General features: G+C 45.6%; 2 protein-coding genes across 4 annotated transcripts in view; one reads left to right on the top strand and one right to left on the bottom strand.

Moving 5' to 3' along the window:
• The window catches only part of LOC311093954 (uncharacterized protein), a gene marked incomplete at its 5' end in the record, with an annotated part of 471,534 nt that overhangs the window by 15,259 nt on the left and 428,812 nt on the right, over nucleotides 1–27,463 (top strand). The gene's annotated exons all lie outside the window — the stretch shown is intronic.
• Nucleotides 1–27,463, bottom strand: part of LOC311093927 (uncharacterized protein) — a 188,929-nt gene that overhangs the window by 125,704 nt on the left and 35,762 nt on the right. For 2 of the 3 annotated variants that reach the window (XM_084131600.1, XM_084131601.1), the window contains one exon: nucleotides 26,562–27,267. The exons of the other annotated variant lie outside the window; for it this stretch is intronic. In XM_084131600.1, coding sequence (XP_083987726.1) covers nucleotides 27,255–27,267 — 13 coding nt within the window. In that variant the 3' untranslated portion in view covers nucleotides 26,562–27,254. Of the gene's footprint in view, nucleotides 1–26,561; nucleotides 27,268–27,463 lie in introns of those variants that run through there. 3 annotated transcript variants of the gene reach the window in all.

Here is a 27,463-nt window from a genome sequence, read left to right as displayed (position 1 = left end):
GGCTACGCACACACTTGAGCCGGTGGGTGTCTGTTCCTGAGCCGGTGGTGTCTGTTCTGAGCCGGTGTGTCTGTTCCTGAGCCGGTGGTGTCTGTTCCTGAGCCGGTGGTGTCTGTTTCTGAGCCGGTGGTGTCCTGTTCCAGTCCCTGAGCCGGTGGTGTCTGTTCCAGAGTCGGTGGTGTCTGTTCCAGTCCCTGAGCCGGTGGTGTCTGTTCTTGAGCCGGTGATGTCTGTTCCAGTCCCGGAGCCAGTGTCGGTTCCTGAGCCGGAGCCAGTGTCGGTTCCTGAGCCGGAGCCAGTGTCGGTTCCTGAGCCGGAGCCAGTGTCGGTTCCTGAGCCGGAGCCAGTGTCGGTTCCTGAGCCGGAGCCAGTGTCGGTTCCTGAGCCGGAGCCAGTGTCGGTTCCTGAGCCGGAGCCAGTGTCGGTTCCTGAGCCGGAGCCAGTGTCGGTTCCTGAGCCGGAGCCAGTGTCGGTTCCTGAGCCGGAGCCAGTGTCGGTTCCTGAGCCGGAGCCAGTGTCGGTTCCTGAGCCGGAGCCAGTGCTTGTGTCTGTGTCTGTGTGTGTGTCTGTTCCTGAACCCGAGCCGGTGGTGCCAGTTCCGGTGCCAGTTCCAGTGCCCGAGCCAGTGGTGCCAGTTCCAGTGCCCGAGCCGGTGGTGCCAGTTCCAGTGCCCGAGCCGGTGGTGCCAGTTCCAGTGTCAGTTCCAGTGCCCGAGCCAGTGGTGCCAGTTCCAGTGCCCGAGCCGTTGGTGCCAGTTCCAGTGCCCGAGCCGGTGGTGCCAGTTCCAGTGCCCGAGCCGGTGGTGCCAGTTCCAGTGCCCGAGCCGGTGGTGCCAGTTCCAGTGCCCGAGCCGGTGGTGCCAGTTCCAGTGCCCGAGCCGGTGGTGACAGTTCCAGTGCCCGAGCCGGTGGTGCCAGTTCCAGTGTCAGTTCCAGTGCCCGAGCCGGTGGTGCCAGTTCCTGTGCCTGAGCCCTGGCCGCCCGAGGGGTCGTCTCCGCCGTGGCCGCCCGAGGGGTCGTCTCCGCCGTGGCCGCCCGAGGGAAAGTCTCCGCCGTGGCCGCCCGAGGGGTCGTCTCCGCCGCGGGCCCGCCCGAGGGAAAGTCTCCGCCGCGGCCGCCCGAGGGAAAGTCTCCGCCGCGGCCGCCCGAGGGAAAGTCTCCGCCGCGGCCGCCCGAGGGAAAGTCTCCGCCGCGGCCCGCCCGAGGGAAAGTCTCCGCCGCGGCCCGCCCGAGGGAAAGTCTCCGCCGCGGCCGCCCGAGGGAAAGTCTCCGACCCTGGCCGCCCGAGGGGTCGTCTCCGCCCTGGCCGCCCGAGGGGTCTTCTCCGCCCTGGCCGCCCGAGGGGTCTTCTCCGCCCTGGCCGCCCGAGAGGGGTCTTCTCCGCCCTGGCCGCCCGAGGGGTCTTCTCCGCCCTGGCCGCCCGAGGGGTCTTCTCCGCCCTGGCCGCCCGAGGGGTCTTCTCCGCCCTGGCCGCCCGAGGGGTCTTCTCCGCCCTGGCCGCCCGATGGACTCTCTGTTACGCCCTGGCCGTCCGATGGACTCTCGGCTCCACCCCTGGCCTCCAGAACTGTTCATTTTCCCTGCCCCGCCCTGGTCTGTCCCTCCCGTCCCGCCCTGGTCTGTCCCTCCCGTCCCCCCTGTCCCGCCCTGGTCTGTCCCGCCCTGGTCTGTCCCTCCCTGGTCTGTCCCTCCCGTCCCGCCCTGGTCTGTCCCTCCCGTCCCGCCCTGGTCTGTCCCTCCCGTCCCTTGTGGAGCGTCTGGTAGCCGCTCCTTAAGGAGGGGGTAATGTCACATGCCTGTCCTGTCTTGTGTAGCACATGTGGTGTTTGTGTTCCTGTCACTGTTTGACCCCACCCTCCTTGTTATCTCATTATTGGTTTCATTTGCCCCACCTGTTGTTCCTTATTACCTGCCTGATTTGTCCCTTTTATAAGTTCCTTTGTGTTTGCAGTCTGTGTCGGATCGTTGTCTTGTACACGTCTCTTGTTCTCCCTTGACCCTTCTGGTATGTTTGTTTCCTAGTTGTTGTTTTGTATTTAGTTGTGTTTTTCCCCCTCGTGGGTGTTTGTTTTACTTTGTTCTTTTGTTTATTAAACTTCCTTTGCACTTGAGTCTTTTTCCCTCGTTTTCTTAAGTTTCACCGTGACACACTGCAGACCAGTCTTTGGAGACCCAGAGTACATGGCTTTGCTCCGTACGCGCGCACTTTCTCTACTCCATCAAAAGTTAATCCTCACAGACACGCACAAAATTGCCCTATTCCTCTGCCCCCGCTACAAAAGTCTCAAAATGATGACCGAGACTGAAAGGAAAAATCTCCACAGAATCGTTGGCAACCTCATATACCCTGTGTCTCTTGAAGCCGCGGACTCTCCTGAGACTTCAAGCACTACAGCACCACAGACATCTACAGGCGAGGGTAAGTGGCTGCGTTATAAATGATGAATGGGATATTTTAATTTAATGCTGGTAAATGACATTATTGACAAGTGCTATTTTACCTTCCATAGACGTCACTAACGAAAGTCAGAGAGAGAAAAGACCTAGAGTGGACTTCGCTGAATGGGCCGATGATGCCGCTGATGTGGGCCTGACGAACGAATTGGAGCGTTACTGTGCTGCACACTTTACGCTGGATGACTGTGACGAGGACCGGTTGCCTGAATTTTGGGAGAGACAAGCACCCACCTTCCCGAGGCTTCGTGCACTGGCAAGGAGGATCCTCTGCGTTCCAGCATCAAGTGCAGCCAGTGAGCGCACATTCAGCTCCGCAGGTCGTGTCATAGAGGCAAGAAGAAACCGTCTCAACCCAGGGACGGTTGATTCAATATTATTTCTACACAGCGCGAGGAAAGCTAAAAATAAGTAGGCTAATCTTCTGTTTTAGGCCACCTTATAGCCCTTTTAAGCCCAAGTTAGGCTTACTGTATCTGATTTAGGTTCCTGTGTTAGTTTTATGGGTATATTTGTGTAGGCTAAACAATGCAGCCCATTTTATTTTCTTATACAAATGCATATTTTGCGTTTATCTTGTAGGCTACTTTTTTTGTTTTGTTTTTTACCAACAAGTGGCACCCTTTAACCTTCTTTTTAAGCCCAGGTTAAGTTTACTGTGTGTTTCAGTTTTCAGTTTTACTTTCAATGGTATTTGTGAACATTTATTTATGGATATTGTAGCCTCAGTCTTTGGCTTAGCCTACCTGTTTTTGTTCGTCTAAAATGCGTTAATAAAAATGTTATTAACATATTCTATGCCTGCATTTTGTGCTTGTGAGAGCTTCAAACATCGCATTCATCAATAATATGCATCTAGACAGCTGAAATGGAAAATGATGGGCCGCCAGTTTTGGATGGGCCAGGCCAATTGTGGGTGGGCCTTCAATTAAAAACGTTAAATAAAATAAAATAATAAAAAAAACGTTATCCAATCACTGCTTAACCTAATAAAAAAAATTGACTAATATAGCCTACTGTTATATTATCCGTGCGTATACATAATATAGATTTTAATAGCTTGATGCTCTTTAAATATTTTGTTGCATTGTTAAAAGTAAATCCGCGATCGCTCTCCATGGTTCTGACCAAAGAAGAGCGCTTTGGAATCTCCATTACGCATCATACGCATCATAGCTGGGCTACATTTTCCGATAACATTGTCTCTTAGCGCGCTACGAAGACTCTTAAGGTATAACTTAACTAAAGGTATACTACCAATAAAGGTATATCATTGCTAGGCGTCTTCAGGGCTATCATCCACTCGCGAGGCAGAGCCGCTGAGAGGCAGAGGCGCTGGCGCCCTCCTAGCAACGGCACTGTTTTTATTAAAACATGATTTTGACGAATTCATTAAGTTTTGTTTTATAGAAAACTCTTTTTAAAAGATTTTCGTTTTGTATAAATTGTATCTTAATTTTGATCAATGTTTTATCAATCAATTGCCCGTATTTAAAGCAAATATATAGCAGACAATGTAATAAGGCGTCGGCACGATCACTTGCATTGCATGTGAACTGGAGGGCGCCGAAACTCAGCTTGTGCCTCACAGATTTGAGAAATATAGGCTATATATTACAGAAAGCTTGAAATGTCTACTTTTAAACTAAAATATTCAAACCAAAATAAATAGGCTACTCTCTTCCATATGAAATGTGCATTTCTCTCTGGCGTTCATGGCGAGTCCGCATCGCAAACTTCATATTTGCAGAGACACAGAAAACACCAGTTTATTACTAAACAATTAAATGTCTTCTTGCTAATTTAGACACATTCATAATCATTACTTTAAAAAAAATGCGGGTCAGGAAGCGGGTCGGGTACTATATTTTCTGTTTCTTTTTTTGCGGTCCGAGTTTCGGGCGGGTTAGTTGAAAACGTCGGTCGGGTGCGGGTTGTTTATACATTGACCCGCGCATCACTGATACATACGTAGCAGCTATCATACTTGCCTGTTAAGAGAAGTTTATTTCAGCATCATATAAAACTAGATTAAAAAGTTCGTCGAGACAAACTTTAAGTTGGCTTGAGAAAGTTTGGACTGGAAAGTTTAAAGTTTAAAGTAGTTTGAAGATTAAAGTAGTTTGAAGTTTAATTTAGTTTAACGTTTAATTTAGTTTAAAGTTTAAAGTATGAAGTTTAAAGTTTAAAGTTTAAAGTATAAAGTAGTTTGAAGTTTTTAGTTTAAAGTTTAAATTAGTTTGAAGTTTAAAGTAGTTTAAAGTTTGAAGTAGTTTAAAGTTAAAAAGTTGCTAGGGTGTTTCTAGTGGGTTGCTAAGGTGTTCTGGGTGGTTGCTAGGTGGTAGCTGGGGTATTCTGGATGGTTGCTAGGCGGTTGCTAGGGTTTTCTGGGTGGTTGCTAGGGTGTTGCTAGGTGGTTGTTAGGGTATTCTGGTTGGTTGCTAGGTGGTTGCTAGGCGGTTCTGGGTGGTTGCTAGGGTGTTGCTAGGCGGTTCTGGGTGGTTGCTATGGTGTTGCTAGGCGGTTGCTAGGGTATTCTGGGTGGTTGCTAGGCGGTTGCTAGGATGTTCTGGGTGGTTGCTATGGTGTTGCTAGGTGGTTGCTAGGGTGTTCTTGGTGGTTGCTAGGCGGTTGCTAGGGTGTTCTGGGTGGTTGCTATGGTGTTGCTAGGCGGTTGCTAGGGTGTTCTGGGTGGTTGCTATGGTGTTGCTAGGTGGTTGCTAGGGTATTCTTGGTGGTTGCTAGGCGGTTGCTAGGGTGTTCTGAGTGGTTGTTATGGTGTTGCTAGGCGGTTGCTAAGGTATTCTGGGTGGTTGCTAGGCGGTTGCTAGGGTGTTCTGGGTGGTTGCTATGGTGTTACTAGGTGGTTGGTAGTTGTCACAGATGGTTACTATGGAGTTTTGATAGAGTTCTTTGCATGATCTTGGCATGATTTAGCACTTAACTAATCGCTATTAGCATGTAGCTATTCACTGCTAGCATGTGTAGCATGTTGGAAGTGCTGTTTGCTAGCATGAGTCAAAAGAGCCAAACCTCATCTCTATACGATGTTCTGATACAGAGATATAGGTCTTGCAAAACGGTTGCTAGGGTACTCAAGTTTGGTTGCTATGGAGTTGCTTGGGAGCTGGAAGCTTTAAACTTAAGAAGTTTAAAGTGGTTTGAAGTTTAAAGTAGTTTATGAGTTTTTGAGTTTTGACTTTATAAGTTTAAATGAGTTTAGAGTTTAAGTTTAAATGAGTTTAGAGTGTGTGTGTGTATGTGTGTGTGTGTGTGTGTGTGTGTGTTCACACACACACACACACACACTCAGAGTTTATGAGTTTAGAGTTTATAAGTGTATAAATTGATGAGTTTATAAGTGTAAGACTTTTTGAGTTTAGAGTTTATAAGTTTTAAATGAGTTTAGAGTTTATAAGTTTAAATGAGTTTAGAGTTTATAAGTTTAAATGAGTTTAAGAGTTCAGAGTTTATTAATTTATGAGTTTAAGAGTTCATAAGTCTATGAATTCATGAGTTTATAAGTTAATTAGTTTATAAGTGTATGAGTTTAGAGTTCATTAGTTTAAATGAGTCTCATTGGCTCATATAGTATATAGAATGGCAGTTTGGTTTAGTCTTCAAGGTATTTTGATTTGAATTTTCGTCAGTTGGTCAGTTTGAATCTGGATTTGAATTTTTTAGAACTCCCCAATGTAAGTCAATGGGAGTTTTTCCGAGTTTTGATCGTCATTTTTAGGAAAACCGTAAGTCCGATCAGTCTGAAAAGATATAGCACACTTGGTCAGATCAGTTTGAGTGTCTGAGCCGAGTTTGGAGTATGTAGAGTTAAAGCTCTAGGAGGAGTTTAATATAGAAATTTTAGTCTCAGAATAATAATAATAACTAGAATGTACATTTCCTGAAGAAAATGTGAAGTGGTGCTTGCAGTGGCAAAATTCACCACTGGGCAGATGCTAACACAATTAACATGTTGTGATACCATGATATACCACATTTTAGCATTATTTACCACGATTTACCATGTTTCTAAGATGATTTATTACGATTTACCACATTCCAGCATGATTTACTATGCTTAACATGTTGTTAGAATGATGCTAGCAGGATTAGCATGTTGTTAGCATGATTAGCATGTTGGTTGGATGATACTAACATGATTAGCATGTTGCTAGCATGCTTTTAACAAGATGCTAGCATGATTAGCATGTTGCTAGCATGCTTTTAACAAGATGCTAGCATGATTAGCATGTTGCTAGCATGCTTTTAACAAGATGCTAGCATGATTAGCATTTTGCTAGCATGTTTTTAGCTAGATACTAACATGATTAGCATGTTGTTAGCATTATGCTAGCTTGATTAACATGTTGCTAGCTTGATTAGCATTTTGCTAGCATAATGCTAGCATGATTAGCATGTTGCTAGCATGATGCTAGCTTGATTAGCATGATGCTAGCATTATGCTAGCTTGATTAGCATGTTGTTAACATTATGCTAGCTTGATTAGCATGTTGCTAGCATAATGCTAGCATTATTAACATGATGCTAGCTTGATTAGCATGTTGCTAGCATAATGCTAGCATGATTAGCATGTTGCTAGCATGATGCTAGCTTGATTAGCATGTTACTAGCATCATGCTAGCTTGATTAGCATGTTGCTAGCATGATGCTAGCATGATTAGCATGTTGATAGCATGTTTTTAGCAAGATGCTGTTGCCAGGTGGTTGCTAGGGTGTTCTGGGTGGTTGCTATGGTGTTGCTAGGCAGTTGCTAAGGTTGCTAGGCAGTTGCTAGGGTATTCTTGGTGGTTGCTAGGCAGTTGCTAGGGCGTTGCTAGGTGGTTGCTAGGGTGTTCTGGGTGGTTGCTATGGTGTTGCTAGGCAGTTGCTATGGTATTCTGGGTGGATGCTAGGGCATTGCTAGGGTGTTCTGGGTGGTTGCTAGGCAGTTGCTAGGTGTTCTGGGTGGTTGCTAGACAGTTGCTAGGGTGTTCTGGGTGGTTGCGAGTGCCTTATGTACGGCACTCGGCCTGCGGCCTCGTGCCTATGGCCGAATAGGCACAAGCATGGAGCAATTTCGCAAGGCCACGAGTGTAATATTGCTTTAATTTTTTTTAAAAAAGCAGTTGCTAGGGTGTTCTGGGTGGTTGCGAGTGCCTTCAGTACGGCACTCGGCCTGCAGCCTCGTGCCTATGGCCGAATAGGGTGTTCTGGGTGGTTCAGTACGGCACTCGGCCTGCGGCCTCGTGCCTATGGCCGAATAGGCACAAGCATGGAGCAATATCGCAAGGCCACGAGTGTAATATTGCGTTAAAAAATACAAAAAAATGTAAAAAAAAAAAATTTTTGGTTTAGGGTGGTTGCTAGGGAGCTCTTAGTGGTTGCTAGGGTGCTGAAACTGGTTGCTAGGGTGTGGCTATGAAGATTTTAGGCCATTACTTATTGGCTGCTTGATAATATAAATCCTCTGAGGGAGAGAGAGAGGGAGAGACGCAGGGGTGTCAGGCCCTTTGGAGTCTGTGTGTGTGAAAACGTCGGTTGGGATTCAAATATTTTTAGAACTCCCAATGTAAAGTCAATGGGACTTTTTTGGCCGCTTTTTCGTCCGCTGTGCGAACATCGTACACCCGATCGCTTAGAAAAGTCATAGCACACCTCTCCTCAATGAGCCGGTCGATTTGACACTTCACTCATAGGTCTGTGACAAACGGTGCGGGGCGAGTTTCGCGCCAAACTTTGTCCAGAATAATAAGAATAAGAATAATAACTAGAATGTACATTTCCTGAAGAAAATGTGAAGTGGTGCTTGCAGTGGCAAAATTCACCACTGGGCAGATGCTAACACAATTAACATGTTGTGATACCATGATATACCACATTTTAGCATTATTTACCATGATTTACCATGTTTCTAAGATGATTTATTACGATTTACCACATTCCAGCATGATTTACTATGCTTAACATGTTGTTAGAATGATGCTAGCAGGATTAGCATGTTGTTAGCATGATTAGCATGTTGGTTGGATGATACTAACATGATTAGCATGTTGCTAGCATGCTTTTAACAAGATGCTAGCATGATTAGCATGTTGCTAGCATGCTTTTAACAAGATGCTAGCATGATTAGCATGTTGCTAGCATGCTTTTAACAAGATGCTAGCATGATTAGCATTTTGCTAGCATGTTTTTAGCTAGATACTAACATGATTAGCATGTTGTTAGCATTATGCTAGCTTGATTAACATGTTGCTAGCTTGATTAGCATTTTGCTAGCATAATGCTAGCATGATTAGCATGTTGCTAGCATGATGCTAGCTTGATTAGCATGATGCTAGCATTATGCTAGCTTGATTAGCATGTTGTTAACATTATGCTAGCTTGATTAGCATGTTGCTAGCATAATGCTAGCATTATTAACATGATGCTAGCTTGATTAGCATGTTGCTAGCATAATGCTAGCATGATTAGCATGTTGCTAGCATGATGCTAGCTTGATTAGCATGTTACTAGCATCATGCTAGCTTGATTAGCATGTTGCTAGCATGATGCTAGCATGATTAGCATGTTGATAGCATGTTTTTAGCAAGATGCTGTTGCCAGGTGGTTGCTAGGGTGTTCTGGGTGGTTGCTATGGTGTTGCTAGGCAGTTGCTAAGGTTGCTAGGCAGTTGCTAGGGTATTCTTGGTGGTTGCTAGGCAGTTGCTAGGGCGTTGCTAGGTGGTTGCTAGGGTGTTCTGGGTGGTTGCTATGGTGTTGCTAGGCAGTTGCTATGGTATTCTGGGTGGATGCTAGGGCATTGCTAGGGTGTTCTGGGTGGTTGCTAGGCAGTTGCTAGGTGTTCTGGGTGGTTGCTAGACAGTTGCTAGGGTGTTCTGGGTGGTTGCGAGTGCCTTATGTACGGCACTCGGCCTGCGGCCTCGTGCCTATGGCCGAATAGGCACAAGCATGGAGCAATTTCGCAAGGCCACGAGTGTAATATTGCTTTAATTTTTTTTAAAAAAGCAGTTGCTAGGGTGTTCTGGGTGGTTGCGAGTGCCTTCAGTACGGCACTCGGCCTGCAGCCTCGTGCCTATGGCCGAATAGGGTGTTCTGGGTGGTTCAGTACGGCACTCGGCCTGCGGCCTCGTGCCTATGGCCGAATAGGCACAAGCATGGAGCAATATCGCAAGGCCACGAGTGTAATATTGCGTTAAAAAATACAAAAAAATGTAAAAAAAAAAAATTTTTGGTTTAGGGTGGTTGCTAGGGAGCTCTTAGTGGTTGCTAGGGTGCTGAAACTGGTTGCTAGGGTGTGGCTATGAAGATTTTAGGCCATTACTTATTGGCTGCTTGATAATATAAATCCTCTGAGGGAGAGAGAGAGGGAGAGACGCAGGGGTGTCAGGCCCTTTGGAGTCTGTGTGTGTGAAAACGTCGGTTGGGATTCAAATATTTTTAGAACTCCCAATGTAAAGTCAATGGGACTTTTTTGGCCGCTTTTTCGTCCGCTGTGCGAACATCGTACACCCGATCGCTTAGAAAAGTCATAGCACACCTCTCCTCAATGAGCCGGTCGATTTGACACTTCACTCATAGGTCTGTGACAAACGGTGCGGGGCGAGTTTCGCGCCAAACTTTGTCCAGAATAATAAGAATAAGAATAAGAATAATAAGTATGAGCAATAACAATAGTGATGCTTTTAAAAAAGCACCACTAATAATAAGTTTAAATAGGATTTCAGTAAGTTGGCTCTCTCAAGCCAACTTAATAAACAATAATGATATCAACAATATTAAAGCAAACACAGCTCTGGTATCGGAATAGTATCGGTATCGGCCGATATCCAAATTCAGGTATCGGGATCGGATCGGAAGTGAAAAAATGTGGATCGGTGCATCCCTAAATGAAACGCTTTAAGGTTTTAGATGATATAGAGAGACAAATCTAACGAGTGATTTATAATGATAATCAAGCAGAGAGCGCAGCCTCAGAATGAAAAGTTTTCTGTTTTTGAAGATGCAAAGTCCTGAATGCCTCTGAACAGTCTGTCTCTCTCATCCAATGTCAGCTAGAAGCTGTAATCCGAGCCTGCATCATAATAAGTGATAATAAGCCATTTATAGTAAAGCACAGAGTTTCAGTTGAAAACCATAGAAATGTTAAAATAAATCATGCTACAGACAGTTCAGATCTGACACATTTAGAGGGCAATTTGTAAAACTAAATGATTTTAAAGAAGTGATTAAATAATGTTGTTATTAGCCTGTCTCCCTGTGAACACTATTAGGTCTGAATGGCTCTGTGTGACTCTTGAATGTGCCTTTCCTATAAGCTCCAGAAAACAACAGATTCTGTTGAAGAAAAAAAAAAGAAAAGTCAAAGATTGGGTGTAGGGAAAGAGCGGTAACCGGTGTTGCACGAGGTGGCTACTCAACGACGGGTAAGATCCTCTTTGGCCAAGCTGAGGGCAACCTAAGGCAGGGGGTCACCGCCGCCACTGGGCATCTCCTGATGGGGGTGTTTTAGGTGAGATGGGCATGAGTTGAACAGATGCCTGTGTATGGCCAGCGGCATCCAGATATCATTGAGGGGGGATGAGGCTGTGTTACGGCAGTCTGCCCCATAAATGTGAGTTCCTCTATGCCACTCACGAGACACTGCGTTGATTGTATGGCTTGTTTTTCATCGTGACAAGCGTCTACAACTATGCCAGGGGACAACACCCTGAAGAGAAGAAAATTACAGCTTAAGAGCTGATCCGAATGGGCTTTCAAGAGCCAGCAGAGACCGCTGAACTAATCTAATTATCTGTTGTGGAGACAGTAACACACACTTTTGTAATGTTAGTTGCCTGATGGGCAAGGAAAACGCAGAGATTGCGTTGATGTTGAACTAATGTGTCAGTTCTGACTCCTGTAGGTCATAAGACATGACAAAGGACCATTATAAGACATAAGTCTGGATAACAAAGGAAAGGTCAAAGGTTAGTATAATGAATGACATTCTGTCTAAATTACAGTCTTAGGAGGCTGTTGAAAAATATGATTTGTTTACAGAGAGGGAGACTGTTTGGGACAAATGGTATTGTGTCTGTCTTTCTGCGATCTGTGCGCTGAAGTAATGAATAATGAACCAAAACAATCCAGCTAAAGTCAAATGAATAATGACCAAACATGCTTTGAAACGGGTTAAGAGACTGTAAAATTAGATAAAGGGGTGAGAGTGAATGGACTTTAGGTCTTGGTAAGTGTTAGGTTAGGGGAGCTGTTCTGTCTGAATAGTTTCTATGTGTGTGTCATTAACATCTGGAGTGAGTGTTTCAGCATTATAGATGGGTTGAGGCAGGGGACGAGCTTTAAGTTGGTTGATCGTCGAGCTCTGTCTGTTAGTTATTACTCTGGTCATTTATGATGTGCAGTAGATTTGAATTACTTTCCGGACAGGTTTAAAGGGGGGGTGAAACACTCATTTTCAGTCAATCTTATGTTAATCTTGAGTACCTATAGAGTAGTATTGCATCCTTCAAATCTCCAAAAAGTCTTTAGTTTTATTATATTTATAAAAGAAAGATAGGCTGTACCGAGTCTTTCCGGAAAAAAACGAGCGGCTGGAGGCGTGCCGTGTGAGCGACGCTAAAGCTGTGCTTATGCGCGGATAACTAACAACACTCAGACATTTGAAGCAGAAAAGCAGTTTTACTCACCACCTGCGGTTCCAACGCACGACCGTGAACCTTTATCGTTGGGATAATCCTTAAGCATTAGACGATCGTCGCGAATCCGGCGTCGAACTGGGCTTTGTTTATAAAACAATCATCGTTGAAATGCAGGGAACAAACAGTCTTGCACAACTCCGCTGATGCTCTGGAAAAACAAACTCCATCCACTGGTCCCTTAACGCTGGGTTCTTTGGGAATCTGTGCAGGGTTGTCTTGCCCTGGCAACCAAAAACCCACTTCTTTGGTGACATTGACTTCCCTAAAGCCGAGCACAGCGCTTTGATGAGGTACTGCTTTCGCTCTCTTCTCGCTCTGGTCTACAGGTGCACGCGCGCCCTTCGGGGAGAAGTGCCCTTACGACCCGTATAAGGAAATTCCGCCCCAGCTGACGTCACACAGACCCATACTCGAAAAAAACTTTCCGAAACTTGTGACAAACCGGAAGGAGCATTTTTGGAACAGAAATACTCCTTCAAACGTAAAATTTAATTTTTGAAACTTTGTCCATGTTTAGCATGGGAATCCAACTCTTTAACAGTGTAAAAAACTCAGTATGCATGAAATAGCATTTCACCCCCCTTTAAGTATTGAGGTGTAAACTAGAGTTGTGAAGTCGTAGATCGCTGTCCGTCGTTTGTTGAGACAATGTTATAGATTTGAAAGCGACAACAAAGGTATACGTAGGCTAAGCAAATATCAGATTATCCAGAGAGCCCTGAACAGTTCTGTATTGTAAAAGGGGGAGATTGTTGTTCGACTGACGTTGACTAAGTCTGCACACCACGACCTGACCTGACCAAACAATAGGCCTGAAAAGCAAGATACGTTGTGAGACTCCGGGTCGTTGCCCTTAAAATAGTTTAATAAGAAGATGAGATTGTGGCTTTACGTAATTTTTTTTTTTTTGTCTCAAAGATGTCTGGAGGACAATTTTTGGTTTAGTGTCAATGGCGAGACACGGCAGGCAAAAACATTGTTTTGTTTTTTTTACTGGTCAATTTTGAGATTTTTGGATATTTGTCTTCAATAACATGTCTTCTTTTAGACTAAATATACATTGATGATAAATCTTTAAAGCCCGTTTTCTCAAAATTACTTTTCTCTCTGAAATCGTACTCGGTTACTAACGTAACCTCGGTTCTCTCTAGAAGAGGGAACGAGTACTGCGTTCGTAGAACGCTACGGGAAAAGGTCTCTTTTCACGAAATACTGAAGCAAAATTATCCTTAATTTTCATAAATGTAAAACGCATTGCAGCAGTGCACAGCTATGGCGAGACGGCTCGCTCGCTCATAGGCTGTTCTGCGGCAACTGCATTAGCCTATCGAGCGAGGGCTGATGCAATGTCAGACCAATGAGAGCGCTTCGCGCGCTCCTCGCCACATCCCGCCGAAACGGGTGTGGCAGTCCCCTATAAAAGGAGCTCGAGTAGGCTGATTCAACTGGTTTTCATCGCCGAAGCGAACCAGAGCGAACCGCGCGCACGGCAGGGAACGCAGTACTCGTTCCCTCTTCTAGAGAGAACCGAGGTTACGTTAGTAACCGAGTACGTTCTCTTACGAGAGTTCTCTCGTACTGCGTTCGTAGAACGCTACGGGAACCACTTGTAAGACGCCGTGCGTGCTGGGATAAGACACCGATCACTGGAAGCCAGTCCAGATATACAGTGCATAATCACCAGGTAGACCCAGAGAGTCTGGAGATAAAAAAGGGGGGGGGGACATCCGCCCTTAAAGGTTGCGTCCTCAGACGCGATATAACGTCACATAGGCAGGGGAAGGCCTGGCTAATGTGGGAAATGTGGGTCTTACACAATTCTGCCCAGAAATTTTCCGGGGCGCTGTGCGCCTGCGAAATCAGTGTCCGGGCTAGACAGCTGACTCGACTATACCGAAAGCAGCTTTGCCTGCAAGGCGGGAACCTCTAGGTTGTAAAACCTTATGAATGTAGACGGTGAGGCCCAGCCTGCCGCCATACATATTTCCTGTAAGGAAATCCCGCTAGACCAGGCCCACGATGAGGCGACGCCCCTCGTGGAGTGCGCTCTCACGCCCAATGGGCACTGAAGGCCCTTGGTGGTGTAAGCCAGCGCTATGGCGTCAACTACCCATCTGGATAGACTCTGTTTCGAAACAGCTGCTCCCTTGGAACGACCGCTGAACGAGACAAAGAGCTGCTCAGTCTGTCTGAAGACAGCAGAGCGGGACACATAAGCTCTTAAAGCCCTAACGGGGCAAAGACAGCTCGAGTCCCCTTCCTCACTCGGTAGGGCGGACAGGGAGATAACCTGAGCCCTAAACGGTGTGTTGAGGGATTTTGGCACGTAACCGTGTCTAGGTTTGAGTATGACCTTGGAGTCATTAGGCCCAAACTCTAAGCACGCTGGGCTCACAGAGAGCGCGTGCAGATCGCCTATGCGCTTCACTGAAGCTAGGGCCAGCAAAAACACTGTTTTGAACGACAGATGTTTGAGGCTGACAGTTTGAATAGGCTCAAAAGGGGGACCTTTCATGGCCGCCAAGACCGTAGAAAGGTCCCACATCGGGACTGAAGGAGGTCTGGGGGGATTCAGCCTCCTAGCTCCTCTGAGGAAGCGGATGACTAAATCGTTCCTTCCTAGTGACTGGCTTAGCGTTGCTGTCGAGAACGCTGCAATAGCCGCCACATAGACTTTGAGCGTGGAGGGGGACCTGCCCTTATCCAACAGCTCTTGTAGGAAGGAGAGAACCTCCGTCACCTCACAATCGAGGGGTGACAGGCCCCGAGCAGCACACCAGCTGGAGAAAACCGACCACTTCGAGGCATAAAGCCGCCTGGTCGACGGTGCTCTAGCCTGAGTGATGGTATTCAGCACTCCCTCCGTGAGGTTAACGGATACCCGTTGAGCGCCCACGCGTGAAGGGACCACAACTCCGGATGTGGGTGCCAAATCGCGCCCTTGGCCTGCGAGAGGAGATCTCTCCTCGAAGGTATCGGCCACGGGGCGGAGTCTGCTAACTGCATCAGGGCTGGAAACCAGGCATGGCTGGGCCAGAACGGTGCTACAAGCAGTACTGGGCATTTCACTTCCCTGACTCGCTCCAATACCTGAGGCAGGAGGGAGACTGGGGGAAACGCGTATAGCGGGCAGTGCGGCCACATGTGAGAGAGCGCGCTGTCGTTCTTCGAAAAGAACACGGGGCAATGAGCGTTTTCTGGGGACGCGAATAGGTCCACCTCCGCCCTGCCGAATCTCTGCCACAACAGCTGGACTGTTTGTGGGTGTAGAGACCATTCGCCCGTGGGAACGTTGTTCCTGGACAGTCTGTCTGGACCCAGGTTGTGGACCCCAGGCACATGCACTGCTCTCAGCGAGCGCAAGTTGCGCTGAGCCCATGTCAGGAGGCGCTTGGCCAGCCTGTACAGAGTATTGGATCTGAGACCGCCCTGGCGATTTATGTAGGACACCACGGCCGTGTTGTCCGAGCGGACTACGACGTGCTGGTCCTTGATTTGGGGACAAAGCGCGTCAGCGCGTTGTGAACTGCTAGCATTTCTAAGCAGTTGATGTGATGGAGCTTCTCTCGTTCTGACCACTGGCCAAAGAACGGTCTGCCCTCGAGCAGCGCTCCCCATCCCGAGGTGGATGCGTCCGTAGACACCACTTTCACCTTCGAGGGAGTCCCCAGGCTTACACCCGAACACCAATCGCTCGCCGCCCAAGGTCTCAGGGCTGCCACGCAGTCCTGATCGACTCTGAGGCGTAATCGGCCAAGTGCCCACGCTCTGCGAGGCACTCGCGCTTTTAGCCAGAACTGCAGAGGGCGCATGCGAAGCAAGCCCAACTGGAGAACCGATGCTGCTGAGGCCATAAGACCCAGCAACCTCTGAAACTTTTTGAGCGTGGTAGTCGCACCGCAGCGAAAGGCTTTCGCTGTGTGCTGAATGTGCAGCGCGCGCTGTGTTGACAGCCGCGCCGTCATGGACTGCGAGTCCAGAACGACACCCAGAAACGAGATAGTTTGACTGGGGTTCAGGGAGCTCTTTGTCCAATTGATCATAATACCAAGATTCTCGAGGTGATCGAGTAACATGGTTCTGTGCTCCACGAGCTGTGATCGCGATTGAGCTATGATCAGCCAGTCGTCCAAATAGTTCAGCACTCGCATGCCTCTGAGTTTGAGGGGGGCGAGCGCTGCGTCCATGCATTTCGTAAACGTACGAGGTGCCAGGGACAAGCCGAAAGGCAGGACTGTGTACTGGTATGCCCGACCCTCGAAGGCGAATCTCAAGAATCGCCTGTGACGTGACGCTATCTGTATCTGGAAATACGCGTCTTTCAGATCTATCGACATAAACCAGTCTTCTCGGCGAATATGCGCGAGGATTTTTCTGGTCGTGAGCATTTTGAAACTGCGTTTCACTAAAGCTCTGTTTAGTTGTCTTAGATCCAGAATGGGTCTGATACCTCCGTCCTTTTTCGGGACTAGAAAGTATCTGCTGTATAGCCCCCTTTCGCTTTGAGCTGGGGGTACAAGCTGTACCGCCCCTTTGCTCAACAGTTTTGATATTTCGGCGCGAAGCAGGTGTGCTGCTTCTGAATTCACCGTGGTTTCGACGCGCGCTGTGAAGCGGGGAGGGCGTCGGCAAAACTGTAGCGAGAAGCCTCTCTTTATAATGTCTAGCACCCAGTCTGAAACCCCTGGAAGCGCGGCCCACGCATCTGCATGGCCGGCCAGGGGCTGAATGCGAAGCTCGCTCTGTCCGCAGTGCGGCAGTGGTGCTTCGGGGTGCGATAACATAGGCGTTACGCCTGTGACATATGAGGCGGGGAGCGCGCTTAATACAGCGGGCATAGCGCTCATCCTCGACCGCGTTACAGTGCTTAACTGAGCGAGGGAGGTCTGAGAAGGTCGCATGGGACTCATGTAGCCTGCAGGTGGACGTGGGCGGGGACCGGGCACGTTCACTGCTTTGGTCGCGCTGTCTGTGTGAGCAGCGCGGGCGCGCACAGATCCCGCTTTTACGGGGAGACTGTGATCTGCCAGACATAGTGTTTGTGGGCACTGGGAAGTGGGCACTTTGACTATGTTTAGAGCGCGATCGACCTGAGTCGATCTTATGAGCGCGGGCCCCGTGTGCGGGGCTGTGCTTTTGTGTAGGGATGGGCACAAAGGAGTGGGCATCAGCACTACGTTTATAGCACCATCGGCCGTGGCCGGGACACCAGAAAATACACTCTTTTCGGGATTTATCTGGGTAGCCGTAAAAACGGCTTTTGTGTGCAGGCAAGCGGGCAGCTGTGCGGGCTTGTGTACTGCAGAAAACACTGAAGCAGTCGCAAATCTTGGGACTGAGACAGCGGTGCGCTTTGGTGAGGGCCCGGCCGCAACGGGGCTTACACACCTGCGCTTTCCTAGGCGTGCTAGGACTTCTTTGGGGCTTCCGGCTTCAAAGTGATCCTCGGCCGCGGCCCGCGTCGTGTGGGGCGGCGGCTGGTAGAGCGAGAGCGGGGCTGAGAGCTGCGCTGCTGTCGCTGTGAGGAGGATGCAGAAGGCGGGGGCTGAGGCTGAGAGCTCCGTGAGGCCGGTTTTTCACGGGCCGCTGTAGAGCTGGAGCGCTTCGGCAAGAAGTGCTTAAAAGCCTGAGACGCTTTCTGGGCTTCGGAAAATCTCTCCACGAACTCGGAGAGAGAAGATCCGAAGAGGCCAGCGGGGGAAAGCGGGGCGTCGAGGAACGCGCTGCGCACTGAGTCACCCATTTCCGTGAGCGTCAGCCAGAGATGCCTTTCTGCTACGGTAGCGGAAGCCATACACCGTCCCACGGCCTGTGCTGCAGCCTTTGTAGCGCGGAGGGAGAGATCCGACGCGCTTCTCAGGTCCGCGATGCAGACATCCTCAGGTCCTATCTCGTCCAGTCGACGGAGGAGATCGCCCTGAAAGATCTGTAGCGTGGCCATGGTGTGTAGAGCCGATGCAGCCTGCCCAGCGGCGGAGAAGATCCGCGCGAGCAGCGTCGACGTAGTTCGACAGGCTTTAGATGGCAACACCGGTTTAGTCCGCCGTCCAGCAGAGGGCGGACAAAGGTGGGTCGCTATCGCCTGTTCCACCGGCGGAAGGGAGAGGTAGCCTCGGTCCTGAGCACCATCCACGGAAGCGAAAGCTGGCGAAACCGAGGATCGTGTCCGTGCGGAAAACGGAGCGTTCCAGGCCTTAGCCACTTCTTCGTGAAGCTCAGGAAGAAAGGGTGCGGGCTTAGACTCCGGAGAAGTACGCTCGCCAGGGAGGAAGCTACCATCCAGCCGGGTGCGAGAGGGGAGCTTCGGTGCAGACCACTCGAGGCCGAGGCTCGCCGCGGCCAGCGCGAGTACCCGCATGAGCTCCCTCTCGATGCTAGCTCTAGCCGAGGGCTTACAAGCAGGAGGCGTGAGATCCGCAGAGCTCGCCCAATCCTCACTGCCCGATGCTAGCAGAGAGCAGGAATCTTTCTCCACCGACTCAGCTTCAGAAGCGGCTCCCTCAGATGAAGCGGCGGCAGACTGCGGTCGCTGTGTACTGGGAAGTGCTTCGGGGGAAGCTGGCGAAGCAGGCGGGCGAACCGGCGAGCTTTGTCGGGAAGAGACTGGTTCAGGGGCCCGTTGCGAGCGGCGCTTTTTACGGCGCGGCATCGCGGCAGGGCGTGCAGGCTCGGAGAAGTGCGCGAGGCGAGTCCTCAGAGTCACCATCGGCAGAAGCTCGCAGTGAGGGCAGCCGCCGTCAGCGAGCGCGAGCGCTGCGTGAGCCTCACCCAGGCAGGAGACGCAGATGACATGGCGGTCTCCCTCGGTGAGTGGGGCTCGGCACGAACCACAGGATGGCATCTTGAAAAAGACGCGGCTCTTTTAGAGGGTGAGTGTTCGGAGAACACAATACACACACACACAAACAGAGCAGAAAAGGATATGTAGCGCCGGAAAGCGCAGCAGGTACGGCTTGTAGAAGGCGGCGAAGGCCAGCAGCTTCAAGGGCTCGTCCCGCTGAGATGCTTGTTCTCGACGGCGTTAGCTTCTTCGTGATCCAGCGATGCGTGCGCTTCGCTGAAGAGATGAAAATCAGTTGAATCAGCCTACTCGAGCTCCTTTTATAGGGGACTGCCACACCCGTTTCGGCGGGATGTGGCGAGGAGCGCGCGAAGCGCTCTCATTGGTCTGACATTGCATCAGCCCTCGCTCGATAGGCTAATGCAGTTGCCGCAGAACAGCCTATGAGCGAGCGAGCCGTCTCGCCATAGCTGTGCACTGCTGCAATGCGTTTTACATTTATGAAAATTAAGGATAATTTTGCTTCAGTATTTCGTGAAAAGAGACCTTTTCCCGTAGCGTTCTACGAACGCAGTACGAGAGAACTCTCGTAAGAGAACTCCTCTTCAGCAGCACCGAGGCTATTTTCAGCAGCATTTTTTTAAGGCTATTGACAGTATATTCTGATTTACAGGATAACAAAAGTAGATATCCATAAATCCCTCTGTAATTTTTTCCCATCTAATATGTGAACACAATGAAAAAAATATTTGTAACCTGGCTTTATCCAATTTTCAGATTTTTGCTCAAATTTGTGCATATTTAAACATTAAATTACAGAAAACTTGTAATATATATTTTTTCTCATCTTAATGTAGTAATCAACTGGGAAAGTTTCATGGTGATATCTGCTAGTTAAAAATTTTACCCTATTCACCTGTAGTGTCTCGCCTTAATGGCAAACTAAATCCAAAAACCCTTATGTTAAAGCTATAGTAGGTAATGTTGGAGAGCTAGCAAGATTTGAAAGTGGCACCTCTTCTAAGCTCCGCCCCCTCCTGTCAGTACTCCGTCCAAAGCTACGCCCCCACAAACATGAACGCGCATCCACAGTCGGAGTATGGGCATCAATGGGCATCAATCAAACTACTTGCCTTGCCTACTTCATGTCCTAAAAGTCAGCTAAGCAGTAACGTTATGTACCTACGACCTGTAACGCAACTGGCTTACACCGACAGAGAAGCTAATGTTAGCATTGGGCTAATACTAGCTACAAAAGTAGCTACGTTGCCTAACGTAACATATCATGGAAATAACAAATCCCCCCAAAGCAAAACAAATAATTACCTGTCCAGCAGAAAGACCGCAACCTCAGCATCACTTTTCAGGCCCTTCAGCTCCCTCAGTTGTCTCCACCGTTCAAATGCTGCACCAATGGTGACGCGAGTTTGTCCTCTGGCTTTATCCAGTGCCTGTTTCGTTGCAGCCTTTTCTGCCTCCGATTTTCTTTTTTTTGCCTTTTTATCAGGGCGAGCAGTTACCAGCAAAGCTGGCATTGGTAGTTTTGGCTGCATTTTCTCTGCCATTGTGCCGCAAACTCCTGCTTACTCGGTGTAGTGAGCTAAATGTTTCCGGAAACGGTGACATGTGATGAGTGCAGGGCAGCGCACGCAATGGGGCTCGTGCAGGAGACATGAAGGCATCTGATTAATTCTTTACATTCGCACTGAATGGCAGTGATTGGTCAGAGTTTTTACTGTCCTGCAGCTGCTACAGAGGTCTGATTTTTTTCATTCCTTTTTCTGAACACATAATGTATTGACTACTCTCAGGATGGAAGGACCATTTCACCCAGTATAAAAAAAAGTGTTTCTGAACAGGATTACCTACCATAGCTTTAAATTGATGCACAAGTTGAATGGTGCGTCAGAAGGGGGATGGGTTTGGGATTTGCTGAAAGCCATCGCACAGGTGGGATCTGTCTGTAAGTGTGCAAATAACAAAGATTGTTTCAGCAGGAAACGCCAGGGCAAAATGTGCCCGATATAATAATGGCTATGGATGAAGTTGGCTAAACACCCTGGCCTGGGCTATTATTGTGGCAGAAAGAAACAGTGCCTAACCTTGCGCAGCGTCTAACTTAAATCTTTCATTTTGCAGGATGTCAGGATGGATTGAATCAAACTGGTTCTGTATTGTTTTGTTAACATGAGCAAAATGGGTTGAATGTTTTTCAAGGGAACGAGGACCCTGAGTGCTATTCAGTGAGCAACATTATCTGGTGACAATATCAGGGTTTCCGCGGGGTCTTAAAAAGTCTGAAATTCTGAACTTTAAATTTAAGGCCTTAAAAAGTCTTAAAAACAGCCAGATTTTCATCCTAGGTCTTAAATTTCATTTAGTCAGGTCTAAAAAAGAGTTTGCCCTCGTTCATTTCCAGAAACGCTGGCCGCAGAAAGTTATTACAAAGCAAAAAAGTATGGAGTTGTAGCCTATAAAGCGGAGCCGTAGAGCAGGGTCTCCCACACGCCGCTCGCGAGCTCCAGTCGCTCGTGGCCTGATATGAGCTAGCTCGCACAGTCCATCTCTGACTCGAGGTAATCATGTAAATTGTCACTCAAAAGTTTGTTTGAGACTCGCATTTTCCCATTTTCAATCACTATAATCGTAGTAAAAGCCTCGTATGCACCAGAAGAAAGATAAACAGCCTTTCTTACCGCACTACAAATTGAATTATTAGTTTGAATTTGCGGAGCTCTACAAAGCACGTACAGTCAGAGCGCCATCTTGAATACCCCCCCCCCCCCATTTTCTTGTCATACTCCATGATATTACAATAAAAATGTGTTTATATATATATATATATTAGGGCTGGGACACGGAATGGATTAATCTGCGTTATTTTTTTTAACGCGTTATTTTTTCTCAGATTAATTAATCGAAATTAACGCGTTAAAAAAAATAACGCAGATTAATCCATTCCGTATTGACCTTTGAACCTGGAGCCGTTCTAGCCACCATTCGACTGTAAAATGAAGGAGGGAGACGAGAACGCGCTGGCGCTGCCTGGATCATTGATTGGAACATTTACTTATAAAAAAACAGCCGGCATTTCAACGTTAATTCACCGGTGAACGTAAGGGACCAAGGTCGAATCATTGTTGGATTATGTTTCGATTGTGCAAAACGAATCAACGTTGAAATCGTGACGTTGTTTCACTGTTGATGTCGTTACGTTGTTTCATTGTTGATTTCGTGACGTTGTTTCACCGTCTCTTCTTTCAATATGGGTGAACAAAGATTGTATGTCGACGTTGAACCAATGTTGAATTTTGCTTCGGTTTTGCTGCAAATTGAATCAACGTTAAAATCGTGACGTTGTTTCACCGTCCATCATGGGATAATGAGTCATGACAATGCTGACTGAATTTGTGATTAACTGTACACTAAAATATTGTTAACTGTCAAATTACTTGCAGCAATGGCTTAATTAAACACATTTAATAAAAATATAACACATGCAAAAGATTGTAAAACAAGTTTTATTCAGAAAAAAACAAGTCTAAAATACTTTCTAAAACAGATGAAAAACATCTCAAACTTTAAATTGCAGCATTTTCGAAGTAGGCTAATGTTAAAAACCTGTAAAGCAAGTGTAAATAATGTTTATAATTTAATGTTTAATATTAAATGTATAATTTAATAATGTTCAATAATTTAATAATGTTCAATTGTATTGTATTGATTATTTGCTAGGCACAATTATTCCAATGCTCACCATTTGAACATTATTTCAATAACATGTTCAACACAATAATTTTTAATTGATTGACAGCCCTTATTTATATGCGATTAAAATGCGATTAATTTCGATTAATTAATTACAAAGCCTCTAATTAATTAGATTAATTTTTTTAATCGAGTCCCGGCCCTAATATATATATATATATATATATATATATATATATATATATATATATATATATATATATATGGTTCTTTATTGGCATCAATGGTTCCATAAAGAGCCATAAAAAGGTTCTTTATGATGGAAAAGTGTTTTTTGATCATTAAAATGTTCTAGAAAAAATGGTTCTTCTAAGATCTGTTACTGAAAGGTTCTTCGCCCCAAAAATGACTCATGATTGTACAGAGCGATGAACTTTTTGGCTTTTGCTTTGATAACTTATATTGCTGAACTAGAACTAGAGTCGTGAGAAAATGAAACGCAATAAAGAATAACATCGACTCTCGCCTGTGATCTCCACTTCTTCTGGCGGCTCTGTGACAGAGTTATATTTCTCTGTCAGCTGATCTGAAGATATTTTACACATGTGATCACTTTATCAAACACAAAGAGAAGTTCATTAAGACTAAAGAATATTATAGTTTCAATATTATTATAGCAGCAAACCTCTCCTCAACAACACATGATCTGAGGAATAACTCGTGTCTGGAGCTCAAAGATGAAGAGGAAGGTTCTTCATGATCCATGAATCACAAAACTGTTCACATTGTCTACTTGCGTGCATGTGTGTGTGAGTGTGTTACATATAGACTGTGTGTTTGTTTGTTTGTTTGTTTTTTTGTTAGTTAGATAAGGAATGGATGGAGAGTGAATGTCCTTTCCAAGGATCGCCACCTTGACGTGGTGGAAAGGCTTGTGTGTTCCAGTGATCCCAAGAGTGAGTAATTCTGGAGCTTTTTACTCCAGTCTGACTGACTTAAGGCTGAGGTTCCAGACTAAGTGCGATCCAAATGGGCATTAACTAAATAAAATAATTTTTGAAGCATAATTACTTGATTTTGTCTTTCTTGATCAACACACACATTCAGACACGCTCACTAACACACACACGTTTAAATGAAGGAGTAATTAGTAATTTCATCTTTATACGTTGTTCTGATGCAGAGAATATAGGTCTTGTAAAACGGTTGCTTGTGAACTGGGGAGCAAACATCTTATTTTTTGGGTAATTTAATAAATTAAAGTTTTTTATTAAGGAACAGGACATGTTCAACAGTGTGAAGGCTAAGTCTATTTCTTTTTTTATTTACTACTACCGAAGGGCACGACACTCGAAACCTGCTCAGGGTTCACGCTATTTTTGAATCTGAATACGAAGCAGTCACGTGACTGTGTGTGGAAACAAAGCTTCGGACGTCACAGATCACTTGGTTATGGCAAAACGAATCAAGCTCCGATACACTGCTTCAGTGTGTGATGGTTTTGTTTTTTTGATACAAGCTTCGAAGCCTCGGTGCCGAACGTCACATCACTATGGATTACCCTTTCATTAAAACACTGCATTTGGATCCTCAACCTCGTGTCTCGGAGCAGTTCGTTACATCACGTGATCTACATGTGCCACACTGATTTGTCAATAGGGGTTATGCGCAACATACTTCCGGGTTCTACAAAACAGATATAACTATATCCGGTGTGGTATAGTATTCAGTCACTCTATAGTAATGGGTCCGGGCTGAGGACCCAAGCAATCCGATTGGTTCAAAGCACGTTTTATGGGTAATCGCTTTAGTGCCTGGTTACAAATCATACAAAATCACTTTATTATAGAAGACGTTTGTACTACTTTATAACGAGTCATTATGTATTTAATGTATTTTAAATTATACGTTTCATATACTAGTATTTAACAGAAGCTATAGATTGTGAAATTAAACATTTCTCGTTGTTAGTGTGTTTTTTTTAGTTAGCTTAGATAGTAGCATAGCATACAGCTAACGTTATCCGGTGATCGTGCTATGAGCTTTACCTGATATTACTGCACTCATACTGCCTTACCGTATCATGAGAACAGATTTAGATCAGGCATACTACTGGCATACTAATTGGGTCCTCAGCCCGGACCCATTACTATAGAGTGACCGAATACTATAGAGTGACTGAATACTACTGAGGTAAACACAGCGTAGGAATGGCGACCTTTTATAGCCGGCGTTTACAGGAGCTACCCATTCTATCCATCTCAGATGTACATCGTATTGCCAAACGGACTTCCAGAGCCCCGAGTACTCCGTTAGATAAAGGATTTAAGTTTTTACGCCTCCTCATTTATTCATGATTATGAAGGCGTGTAAGTTAGTATATGTAGCTTTTGCTAATGGCACCCGATGTAGAGTTAGCTAACTATCAGTAAGTTAGTTTAGACTTGTATGCTATCATAGTAGTTTAACCTTTTATATTTGCTTGCAGACGATTAAAACAATCAAATGAAGACTGCATTTTATTTTTTTATAAAAAAAAATTCTGATACTGAAGCATTCGTGACATTTTAACTAAAACAGAAATAAGAATTGTATTCTTAAAAAAGCGCAAAATAAGTTACCTCAGAGATCACCAACCGCTGCAGATGCGTACGGTAATGCAAACCGGAAATGTTTATACCTGTTTTCCGGTTCGAACGTTGGGCGTTCCGCATAACCCCTATTGTGTATAAACACTAGTTTAGCGACACGTGAGATTCTTTGTATTTTCTGGTTTGTAGTAAGAGTTTATTTAGGGCGTCTTCAATGCTGAAGATCTTTTGTTTTAATTTGGGGGTTTTGGTGAATGTTGATTTCAGTTAGATTAGAAATTTATTTTGTTTGTATATAGTAAGATTGTTTTTTGTTTCTTTCTTTGATTTGGCACGGTCTAGTTCTTTTCTCTTTTCCTCGTTTTATTGTGAACCTTTTCCTTGGTCTGTTGTATAGGACTAGATGTTGATATCCCTCAATAAGTACTTGGGGCACCGATGGAACTCCGTGGGATGGTCAAATGAGTGAGGGCAGCCTTTGGGTTATCAAGTGGGCGCCCTCCTCCTCCTGGCGTAGGCCTATTGATGATTTCTGGTGTGGTTGTATTTTTCATTTAAAAAAAAAAATTGGTATGCATTTGTTTTGAACTGTTGTTTGGCAAATATACTTGGATGTGGTTCCCCCTTATTTTTTGTGTTTCATTTTGTCTTTAATTTGAAGTGTTACAATGGAAAGCTGGAAATTTCCATCAATGGCGGGGAAAGAGTTAATAGAGAGTCATGAACAAAATATTACAATAATAGATTACCACAAATTAGTTAAAAGTAATGTAATAGAATAGAACAGAGATTATAGAATTGAGACAAGCATTAATATAGTTAATTTGACAGATAAACCTCACATAGAAAGATCTAGTTAGTTCTTTCTATCTCTCCATCCATGCTGTACCTCAGATCAGTTGATTTCACTGGTTTGTCCAGAACGGTCACTCTTCATGGACACACAGCTGGACTCTGAGTTTCATCTCTGACGGCTGAATCGACTTATAATAGAATACAGTTAATCATTCATATACAAGATTTAATGTGGAGTTGGCAGTAGATTAAAGACAGCATATGAAATGTATATTCTGCAACTGAAAATGAAAACATGATTAACCATTTTATTACTGAAAGGTGTCCATAGATTATGAGTTCAAATTAAAAAAATAGATTTTCATGGCGATGTATCATTGCTTAAAAGGCAATAGATGATTTAATTGTGAATGTTACTATAATCAAAGGCATTTGAATATGTTTGGTGGGCTGAATTACTCTTTAAATAATTAAATAAATATTATATATGGAGATGTTTGTTGTAGAGCGTTTGCAGTATAAATGTCACTTCTGTAGAAACAAAAGTCAAGTCACCTTTATTTATACAGCGCTTTTTACAATACAGATGTTTTCAAAACAGCTTTACAGTGATAACAGGAAAATAATGCAACAAAGTTTGTTCCTGCTGTACAGCAGATCTAGAAGAAAATAGTGTCATAGTCCAGCTTAAGTAAGTTCAGTGTTGATTAATTTCTGATGTAAAAAGGTTATTACTTTAGTTCATTTATCTATACAGCCGCTCTCGAGAAACAGTGATGTCATCGTCCAGCTCAGTTCAGTTCTCATATAATGGTGTCAATGCAGATCAATAATATTGTTGAATATTAAGTGTCTCCAACTAAGCAAGCCAGAGGCGACAGTGCAGGAACTCAAACTCCATCAGTGACAGAATAAAGAAGAAAACCTTGGCAGAAACCAGACTCAGTCGCTCAGTTCTCCTCTGACCAACAAACGAACAGTGTGTGATTATGATTCAGGCATTACAGGTCAGAGGTCAGATTGGATCTGAATATTCAGAATATTTATCCAGTTTCATCTGGTTGAAGGTTTCCTTGTTTGACTTTGGATGAAGGATTGGATCATTCTGTAAAGTTACACAAACACGTGTGTGATGATCACTGTGGGTTTGTGTCTGTTGATTCTGTTGAATGTGATTGTGTCTGTAGAGGCTCTTTATTCTCCATCAGCTGATCCAGAGAAGGTCAGACTAACATCTAAACCTGTAAGTAAAACACAGACAGTCAAATGTGTGCGACATTATTGCATTATCAACTTTAGAACAACTAAAAGAAACTACTTGGATGATTAAGTGAGAGATTATTATATAATACTGAGATACACGATTGTTAAAGCTTATCTATAATCCTGTATGACTGTCCTCTTTCTGTGTCACTGGGTCAGTTTTATTTATGATAA

Source organism: Abramis brama (assembly GCF_963993115.1).
Source record: "Abramis brama genome assembly, chromosome: 12".
Lineage (NCBI taxonomy): Eukaryota > Metazoa > Chordata > Actinopteri > Cypriniformes > Leuciscidae > Abramis > Abramis brama.
Note: the sequence above shows the minus strand (reverse complement) of the source record. Positions and strands in the feature narration are given on the sequence as shown.